This window comes from Lathyrus oleraceus, chromosome 1 (genome assembly GCF_024323335.1).
Source record: "Lathyrus oleraceus cultivar Zhongwan6 chromosome 1, CAAS_Psat_ZW6_1.0, whole genome shotgun sequence".
Lineage (NCBI taxonomy): Eukaryota > Viridiplantae > Streptophyta > Magnoliopsida > Fabales > Fabaceae > Lathyrus > Lathyrus oleraceus.
In genome coordinates this window covers 190,629,580-190,640,393 of record NC_066579.1, presented here as the reverse complement: position 1 = coordinate 190,640,393, position 10,814 = coordinate 190,629,580, and the positions used below count along the sequence as shown (strand labels likewise).

Here is a 10,814-nt window from a genome sequence, read left to right as displayed (position 1 = left end):
AATTATGATAATGAGTCTAATATAAATAAAAATCATCAAGGAGTGCAAAAATAAATTTTTAGATATTAATCCTATATCATTTTATACTCCATGTGATTCTGATAGTTTACATTTATTACTTTGTGACATGGCTAATTGTTGCTAAATCTTTTTTTTATGGACTGTTGTAATGTATATATACACTATTTTCTTCTTCTACTAAATGATAGAAAATTTTACAAGATCATATCCCTACCCTAACACTTAAATAATTGTCACAAATACGTTGAAAAAATCGTATTGAAAGTGTGAAAGTTTTGAGATTTCAAATTTTACAAATAAGAGATATTTTATTAAAATTATCGATAAACCTAAAATATTATTTATCTAAATTTTTTCATAAAAGATTTATTAAAAAATCATTTATTTTGGCCTAAAAAACAGATTGGCTTATAATAAATTTTTTTTCATAATTAACATAATATTATCATTCACTCAATTAGTTAAAAATACATAATAAAATTATTTAAAAAATCATTTTTTCCGATAAAAAACATATTCCCAACTTCTTATAAGTTAAAATACTTCATTTCAATTGTATCAATTAAATTATATTTTACATAACATACCAAATAAATAAATTATAATACACTCATTTAATTAATTCAATAACATTATCTACTTTATTTTGAGTTTAATTTACACACACCTAACATAACAATAGTTTACAAGACAAACTCATCTCATGAACTATTTGTTTAATTTTTTATTTTTAAATCTTTACTTTCCCAAAATAATATACTTTCTTATAATATATTAATTATTTTCATTTTTTATTAATAATATCAAAACAAAGTTCTTATTTAGTTTTAAAAAACTTAATAAAATTTACTATTATTTAATAAAAATTTATTATTATCTGATTTAACGGAATGTAATTATTATAAAATTAATTTACGTGTATATCAACTTTTTTTCAAATTTAAGATAATATATATTTTCGATAAATAAAAAGACAAATCATTTCATATCATATCTTTGATTTACAACAAACTTTCTTTCACCTCACTGTCAAATTTATACAAGATATGATATTATAGAATCATAGATATGATATTCATAAAAAACATTATTAAATAAAAAATAATTTATTTTTGCCTAAAAAATAGACTGGCCTATAATAATGAAATCAAAATAATAAAATATGATAAAAATATAATCAATCAAATATCAAATATATATTAAAAAAACTGAAAAGATTTACTCATATATATTTTTTTGTTAAATATAGATTCATCTTCATAAAATATATAAATAAATAGTATATTATATAATTATATTATATTATCATTACGCACTTTTCACTTTTTCACACCTCACTCACTGAGTAAACCTTCGCGGGTTCTACTATTTTCTACCGCAATTTTTTCAGTGTTCTCAGTTTCTTGGAGAAATCCTCAATTGTCACAACAATGGTTAGTTTTATTTATGTTTATTACAAAATTGTCTACCATTGTTGTTTATGTTTTTTGAACCTTTTTGTTTTGTGGGAGAATATGTTTGTTTTAGGCGATGATTAGGGTTTTGGGAAAATGTTGGATTTGAATATTTTCTGAATTAGGGTAAATAATGCATGAATGGTTAATGGGGTTTTAAGGGATGAAAGTTTCTTCTTTGGTTTTGGTGTTTTTATTTAATTATTCTGCTGTTGTTCAAGATATATAACATTGATTTAGATCTAACTGTATCAAAATCTATGAGGCACGAACAGAGACACCGTCAACCGACACAACACCGACACTAACACGACAACACCGGTAATAATTTGAAAATATGAATAGATTGAATGTAATCACAAGTGTCGGTGTCGTGTTTGTGTCTGCGTCTGACACGTACACACCATTTTTCAGAGGTGTCGGTCATATAGGGATTGTAATATGTAAATGATGATACTTGTAGTAAATGTTGAGATGTTGGTGTTTTTGTCGTGACTTGTGTCGAAATGATAATATTACGACTTTGAATGTGAAATGCGAAAGCTTTACAAAATTGGAGTTTGGAACTCAAATTCAATGTATGTTTCGAGTGATTTAGTGTTTTAACCTTAATGCAAGAAAGTCAAAGCAGTTGATTCTGAGTGTTGCCATGATATCAATCAATGCACTGTCTTATGCATCAATTGTTTCAAACGCATAAGTTGTTCGGTTAAAGGTGTGATTGATTTTATATCTAATTTCTTTCATTGTATTTGAATGTTTATTTGCAGAACGGAAATTCTCAAAACAATTATAGAGGTGGCTGGAATAGTAATAATATTCCATCCACTAATTTTAGTCCGGGACTAATTCCTCAAGGTAGTGGTCCTCACGCCTTTGCTGGTAACTGGCACATACCACATCAAACGCCGACATACTATGCTGATAACCGGCACATACCACATCAAACACCGACATACTATCCTGATAACCGGTACATACCACATCAAGCTTCGGCACAGTATGTTAACAGGAACTTAGCACATCAAACACCAACTGATAATAGGCACTTACCACATCCAATGCCTACACACTATGCTGACAATAGGCACTTACCGCATCCAACTCTGACACACTATGCAAATAACATGCACTTACCACATCCAACGCTGACACACTATGCTGATAACATACACTTGCTACATCAAACGCCGGAACACCATGCTGATAAGAGGCACTTGCAACATCCAACACCGACACACTATGTTGATAACATGCACTTAACATCTCAAATGCCGGCACACTATGCTGATAAGAGGCACTTGCCACATCAAACGGTGGAACACTGTACTGATAACAAGCACTTGCCATCTCAAACGGCGGCACACTATGCTGATAAGAGGCACTTGCCACATCAAACAGTGGACTGTACTGATAACAAGCACTTGCCACATCAAACTCCGGTACACTATGAAGATAAAATGTGTTTGCCACATCAAAAGACAAAAGACTTGACTGATAAAATGCACTTACCAAATCAATTTCTAGAAGATTGTGCTGCTAACAAGTGCTCACCACATAAAACACCAGATCACAATGCTGATAAGACAAAGTTACCTCAACAAACGTCAGAAGCCTATGCCGATAAGAGGCAGTTACCTCATCAAACGTCAGAACACTCTGCTGATAAGAACTTATCTCAACAAACACCTAAAGACTCTGCTGATAAGAAGCTCTTACCACAACAAACACCTAAAGACTCTGCTGATAAGAAGCTCTTACCACAACAAACACCTAAAGACTCTGCTGATAAGAACTTATCTCAACAAACACCTAAAGACTCTGTTGATAAGAAGCTCTTTCCACAACAAACACCTAAAGACTCTGCTGATAAGAACTTATCTCAACAAACACCTAAAGACTCTGCTGATAAGAAGCTCTTACCACAACAAACACCTAGAGACTCTGCTGATAAGAAGCAATTACCACAACAAACACCTGAAGACTATGCTAATAAGAATTGCTTACCACCGCTTTTATTCTGTGAAGTTTGTGATCTTATTTTGAATCCCAAGTGTATGGAAAGTCATAATAAAGGAAAGAGACATCGAGGAAGGTTATTAGAAGTAAGTGAGCAAGCAACGAAACATAAAACTTCACGTGGAGAAGAGATTGGACATAATCGAAGTTCTCAAATTGGTAAAGAAGCCTATGTTGATAACAAATGCTTACCTCATCGAATGTCAGAACAGTATGCTGCTAAGAAGAACTTAACACAACAAACACCTGAAGTCTATGCTGATAAAAAGTGCTTACAGCAACAAACACCAAAAGACGTGGCTAATAAAAGGCCCTTACCACATCAGAAGCTGAAAGCCTATGCTGATAACATGTGCTTACTGCAACAAAGAGCAAAAGACTTTGCTAATAAAAGGCCCTTACCACATCAGAAGCCGGAAGCCTATGATGATAAGAATAACTCATCACAACAAGCACCTGAAGACTATGCTAATAAGAAGTGCTTACCATCAATGGTATGTTGTGATATTTGTGATGTTAAGGTTAGTCCCAAGTGTTTGAAAGATCATAATAATGGAAAGAAACATCAAAGGAGGTTATTAGAACTACGTGAGAAATCAATGGAACATAAAACTTCAAATGGAGAAGAGATTAGACATAGTCAAAGTTCTCAAGATAATCCAGTAGTTCAACCTAAGAAAGTTCCTGCTGTTGTTTCTAAAAGGAAAAGGCATCGCACTCGTGCAAAGGATCTTGGTTTCAAGGTAGAGAATGTGAAAAATGAAACTTCAAGTTTCAAGGAAAAGAAAGTTCCAGCTGAAATGTCTAATATAAGTAAAGTCATGGATAACACCGATGCCAAGTGTCATGGTTTCAAACACGAGATTGAAGGAGCAACAGGAGGTAAGTACATGAAGATGAATGATGGGACAAGAAGGTTTGTGAAATCATCAAAAATTGAGGTCAATGCTGTGTCGAATTCGGTCAAATCTCTAGTGCAAACACCTGAAATAGCACCACCATCAGGGTGCGTGGCTTCTTCTGAAATAGCACCAGTCCTTGCTGAAAGATCTAGTTTTGAGCTACAGTCTCAACATGTTTCAGCCTCACTTTCTCAAAATACTACTGTGGAAAAGAATGATCAGCCACAATCAACCCCAGTAGAGTTGAATGCCTCGTCAAACTCTAATATTGTTGCCGAAACAGAATATACAAGTTCTGATTTTGCTGCAACAGTAACACCACAAGGTCCTGTGGCTTCTCATGATCAACCACACTCAATATCAATGGAGTTCCATGCCACTGCCGGTTCTGATGTTAATACCTTGATCAAAGGTACATGTTCTGATTCTGGTGCTATCCTAATAGCACCACCACAATCTCCTATTGCTTATGAGGTACCCACACCAGTAGTAGTTATACAGACCGAAATGTCAGATAGCAAAGTTCATAATGAGATTCAGAATCATATTGTTGATTCAAATAATCAGCAACATTCAACCTCAACGGAGTTGCACAACATTGCCGGTTCTATGACAAACAACCAAACAGAAGTTGTGAATTCTGACTCTACAGCGATAGAAATATATACAGAACCACTTGCATCCCTACTGCCAGATGCAGGGGGGTCAAGTTTTGAGCCTGTTGAGAGCCAACATCCTGCTGAGGAATCAGATATTGAACTGCTACCACCTGTCTTAATGGAGATTGATGGCGCTTTAGAGATCAGTGTTGAAACCAAAACTGAAGATGGGAGTTCTCAAGCGGAAAGGAAGATGGATGTCGATCGTTCTCCTGAATCAGGGAAAACTAAGTTGCTTAAGGTATTTCTCATTTTCTGATTTCCAAAGAAAGTATCAAATTGAACTGTACTTTTTTTCCTGTTAAAATGCGTGCTTTTTTTGTTATATATAACTTTTTATGAATCATTACATAAAACTTTGCTTCCTTTTTTGCAGGTGTCTGTTTGTCTTACGTGTGGCGATGAAGGCTTTAAAGAGGCAATAGTATATTGCAGCAAATGTGGAGATTATGCAATGCATAGGTACTTTTTTTACTTACACTTTTCATGTGAAGATTACATGTATTTATTCTTTAGCAGACACGTCTACTTATATTGCCATATCATATGGACACTAGTGCATATACCCGTGCAATCCTCGTATGCTTAGAGAGGAGCTTATTTTTTATCAAGTAAATTTCTATTTTAATTTGAAAAGGATATAAAATTTTGAAGAAAATAAGTATTTTAAACCCAAGAAAACGTCTTTTCTAAAGGAGAAAGCCGTCTGGGACTGAGAACCGTTATACACACCAAGATTTTACACCGAGATCCATTAAAATTAGAGAACCATTATACACACCAAGATTTTACAATGAGATCCATTAATTTCAAAAAGTTGGCGTATAATTAATTTCACAATCTTAAATATCTTTTTTAGCCTAATAAACATGTAGAGTTATAGGAATTTATCAGAATTAATATAGTTCTGATTCGTATTCATTTACTGAGTACAGTTTTAGAAAAAAATGTATCAAGTTGTTCCCTTATTAATTTTAGGTATAATGAGGATAATTATTCCTCGTGATCTTTAGGCCATTGAATCGATTACAAAATGGTATTTTTACTATTTATTCATTTCTTTGTATCATTCCGAATTAACAAGTGAATACAATCTTCACACTGTTATGCACTCAATTTCTTCTTTTCAGATATTGTTTAGCTGGTCCTGTGATTTTTACCGACAAGGTTACTTGGTTTTGTGAGGATTGTGAAGAAATGGTATTAGAAGTAGATCATCCTAACACTGAAACTTCAGAATCAGTAAAAGATGAAGTTGTTTTTGATCCGCAACCTATTGCTGATCCAATCTGGAGGTAAAAATCCATGTTTGATAGCTTCTGTTACTGACGTTTGGAATTAATGAATTCGTCATGGCTGACGTCGAATTTCTGTTAAATAGTGGAAGTTTGCAGGTTTTCAACAAAAGCTTTGATAAAATCAATGGACTAATGGGCCATTTGTCCACATTAGCTTGCCCTAAAGTTCTTCAGGAGGCAAGACATCTCCCTGACGTGCTTTATGCCAACTTGCTTCAAAGATCAGCTGTTTGGCCAAAGAGTTTCAAGAAATTTGGAACAAATAATCTGAGCATTGGGCTCTATTTCTTTCCTGACAATGAAAGGTTACATTTTTGCTAATGTTCTTAAGAACATGTTTGATTTCCAATGATCTTCTTAAGAAGAACATATTTGAAACTAGTATTGAATAATATAATTGAAACTAGTATTGAACAATATAATTGAAACTAGTATTGAACAATTTGTTATTGTATTTTTACAGAGTTGAGAGATATTATGACCAGTTAGTTGATGAAATGATTTCCAATGATCTTGCCATTAGAGTTATGGTTGAAAAAACTGAGCTTTTAATTTTTCCTTCTACATTGCTCCCAAGACAATACAAGAGTGAGTTACATTCCATTACATATGTTACTTCTTCATATAAATTTTATGGTTTTGTTAATTGTATATAAATTTTTTGTGCTCATTTTGCAGGATTTCATTCAAAGTATTATTTATGGGGTACTTTTAGAAGAAAGCATGCCTCAAGCACCATGGAAGATACATGATCCTGGATATGAGTGATGTTGACGTGTTAAGGAGATAATAGTTCTCATTTTTTGTTACCAATTATGTAATTTAAAAGATAATTTTTTTAAATAATAAATTTTATAGGTTTAAACCAATTTAGACTCAATTTTGTGTTGAAAAGTTTAAAGATTTGACCTTTCATTAATAAATTCTAACTTTTCTTCTATACAAAGGCTACAGATGAAGAATCGATCATGTTATGTTAATAATTCTTGATTTTGAAATTGTTGCCATTGTTGATATTATTGAAAGTATGGATGAGTTAGATTTTGTTATAAAAGTATCATCTTGATCATTGTGAATGAACTTAACGAGATAAAACAACTTCTTTGTGTATTTCTTTAATTTTTATAAAATATGTTTATTTTTAAATTGAGATTTATACTATACATTTTAATCTTTATTTGTGTACTTTTTATTGGGCCTTAAAGAGGGAATAGTCCATGGAAAGTCAAATATATAAATTATTTAAAGCGTCTTGTATATGTATTTGAATTTGAATGGTGCTTAGATGGTTTGGATCTTTTATGATGTTTTGGGTTGGTGGAATATACTTCGAGTTATTTATTTTAACAACAAAGGTATTTTGACAAATAAGAAAATAAGTGAGAGAGAGGTAGGAATCACTAATCAGAAGAATATTATGTTTCTAATAAAAATGAGTTAGTAGGGAGTTTTAGGGATTAGTAAGTAAAAATAAAATTTGGCAAAGAAGAAGTTAGGAAAACAAGGGCTTAAGAGAGCCTCCATTGATTAGAGTTTAGAAGTGTTTTTGTTGGAAAATCTAAGGTAAGGGGAGATTACTCCAAATATGGTGTTGAATGCATGATTGGACGGAGGGAAGTCCTTAATCCTAATAATTTTTTTCCTAATTTTTCCCTTTTGGATGAATGATTGATGAATATGACTTGATTATTTAATTATATGAATTATGTGTTGTATTTGTGAAATTTGTGAATTGTTTTACCATGGAAATTGTGTGCTCTTGTTGATGAAGTTGGTATGAATTGGGATTACATGTGTGTTATGAATTGATGATCAAAACATGTAAAAACTATGATTAATTGAAGAATATGCATGTTAATTGACGGATAAATGATGTTTTGATGTTAAATATTATTTTTCCTATTTGTAATACCCCAAAATTTACCCTTCATTTTTCTTGGAAGCATGAGATTATGTTTTACATTTCATTGACATCATACTAGGTCATACTCATTGCATACTGCATTAGTGACTTGGGAACCAGGTTTTGATTGATCACTCCTTAACAGAAGGAGCCCACACAAAGCAAGATTGAGAATTGGACTTCATTTTCTAAATATACAAGTCTCAGGGGTCTCAGGGGGCTCCAGGTATCTTATTATGGTCTTCAGTTCATCAGTGAAGGATTCAGAGCTATCAGAGTGCTCATCTGGATTTAATCAGAAATTAGGGTTTCATGGCTACCTGCAATAGGAAATGCTTGGTTGGAAGTAGAGGAGCTCATCCATGTCATGATTGGAGATGCATCTTGGCCTAGGAAGATTCACAATTATCTCAGAAAGATCCATTGGCAAGCAGTGCAATCAGTTCCTGATCATTTTGCCCTAAAACTAGGGTTTGGCATAAAATCAGTTTATTTCTGATTCTTTGGGTGAAACTCTTTTCCATGGCCCTCCATATGTCCACAAGGGTCTACATACAAAAAATCAGCTCTTTATTTGAGCCAGAAGTGCTTCAATTGATTACTGGAATCGGGAATCAGACAGTTTGGGAAAAGTCAACTGTGGGGGCAGAAAAGTCAACTCCTGACATTTTGAGAGTGGAATCTCAAAATCCATGCCTAGAGGAGCCTACATGTGAAATTTGATCAAGGTTGGATCATGGATTAAGCATTTAATCAGGAATTGAAAAAGTTACTTAATTTGGAAATGATTGACTTTCCATTTAGGGCAAGTTTTCATGATTGTTACACTCACTTTAAACCCATTTTCCATCAAGATAAAAGCTTCATTTGAAAATTTCTCCAACATGAAAGTTGTTCCTCTTGTTCCAAGCTTTCTAGAGATATAAAGTTTTCTCCATTTGGATCAAGATTGAGAAAGTTATGCTTAGTCAAAGTGAGACATATTTTTAGGACACTTAGAAAAATTTCTAAGTCCAAAAATCTTCAAAGTTTGTCAAGACTTCTTGGTCAGTTTTCTTGCACTTCAAGGCATTATTTGAAAATACTTTCTTCACAACAATTGTACCTTGCCATGTACTCTTTCACATCCTTTTGGAATCATCTCATTTGGATTCATGGTTTGAGAGATGCATTCAGCTAAAGTTGGCACCATGACTTGATTTTCTAGGCAGCATTTAGGCCAAACTGGCCCAATCAGTTTTGCATGGTGAGACCTGAACTTGAGGGCCATTTTTCACCTTCTTCCATTCATCATTTCAACTTGTGCTCAACATGAAAGATGCTATACTCCATGAGGTCTTGCTACTGTTTGCATTATTTCATCATTTGGTAGCTTGCTCATTAAGTTACATGGCCTCAAAGTCACCACCTTGGAATGTTTTTTTTCTTGCCAAACCAACCATGATGTATGCTGCACAAACCAAGTCACATTTTTTTTTACCTCATTTGGCCATGCATTGGATATCCATTCACTTAAGTTTGGCCCAAAATAACAAATCCTCATGTGTCCACTCTTTCTACACCTCACTTTGCATTTTTATTCTTATGGATAACAATTATTTCAAAGCCCATTTAAACATTTGACCTACATATTTAAAAGATGCAAACCCTAAACCTAAAAGGCATTGGAATTTCGTGCAAACAAGCAAGACAAGGTCACATAGAAGGCTTTATTTTCTCAACAAGCTCTTGAGTTAGGGTTCTTGAAACACAAAGGAGGCATCATATTCTTCCATCATCTTCTTCTATCAAAGGGGCAGTGGACCAAGCATCCACTAGGTAACTCTATCATTCATATTCCATGGCCATGTATTGATATACTTATGCTCATCATTATTATCACTACTTGTTCACCATGCTATTTATATGCTTGCTTACCATGCTCATCATCATTACCATGCCAATCATGTACATGTAAAGCCCTCAACATGAGGCAATGTTCTTGACAATGATTTGTGTTGCTGATTTTTACCTTTGACCGTGGCCATGTTGTCATCTTGTGGTCAACGTTTCTCCATGATTAAGACATCATTTTACTCAAACAAGGATACCATGATGATCTACACATTTTATACTTGAATTTTGGTTTTTATTTCATCTCATTTGGTGCCCCATAGTGGTTGTAATCTTGAGTGGAAGTTTTGAAAAACTCACTGCATGGGCTGTATTTTCGTGGCTGCATGGCTAGGATTTTGTTTTCATGAAGAAGACGATGATGAGGCGCCCCGTGAGCCCTCGGATCAAACGCGCGGGTTTTAATCATAGACGCCCATTGTTTTTTGTCTTCTAGTCACTTAACCTCATATGACCAATTGATACCATGTTGACATGTTTTTTTAATTAAAATGTACATTACATGTTGTCACGCTGGTTTTAATTGTTGATTGGATCATGGGCCTGCGCTAGTTACTCTTCACACCTCCATTTCCAGGCCCATCAGCACAAATGCACCTTCCTTTCATTTTCTTTTTTTAATTCCAATCTATTTTCTATTTTGATTTTAATTATTTTAAAATATT

At 33.5% G+C, this 10,814-nt stretch overlaps 1 protein-coding gene across 1 annotated transcript; it reads left to right on the top strand.

The window, feature by feature from the left end:
• The first annotated feature begins 1,307 nt into the window (after positions 1-1,307).
• Positions 1,308-7,222, top strand: LOC127126969 (uncharacterized). The gene is made up of 7 exons (XM_051056043.1): positions 1,308-1,454; positions 2,246-5,296; positions 5,432-5,517; positions 6,186-6,350; positions 6,437-6,658; positions 6,817-6,941; positions 7,032-7,222. The coding sequence occupies exons 1-7, from the start codon at positions 1,452-1,454 to the stop codon at positions 7,103-7,105; spliced, it is 3,726 nt and encodes a 1,241-aa protein (XP_050912000.1). The 5' UTR covers positions 1,308-1,451; the 3' UTR covers positions 7,106-7,222.
• The last annotated feature ends 3,592 nt before the right edge of the window (positions 7,223-10,814 follow it).

Bases quoted from the DNA above. Each gene is read 5' to 3' on its own strand.
- LOC127126969 (XM_051056043.1), top strand. The intron at 5,297-5,431 runs GTATTTCTCATT...CCTTTTTTGCAG, and splicing joins GGAAAACTAAGTTGCTTAAG to GTGTCTGTTTGTCTTACGTG. The intron at 6,942-7,031 runs GTGAGTTACATT...CTCATTTTGCAG, and splicing joins GCTCCCAAGACAATACAAGA to GATTTCATTCAAAGTATTAT.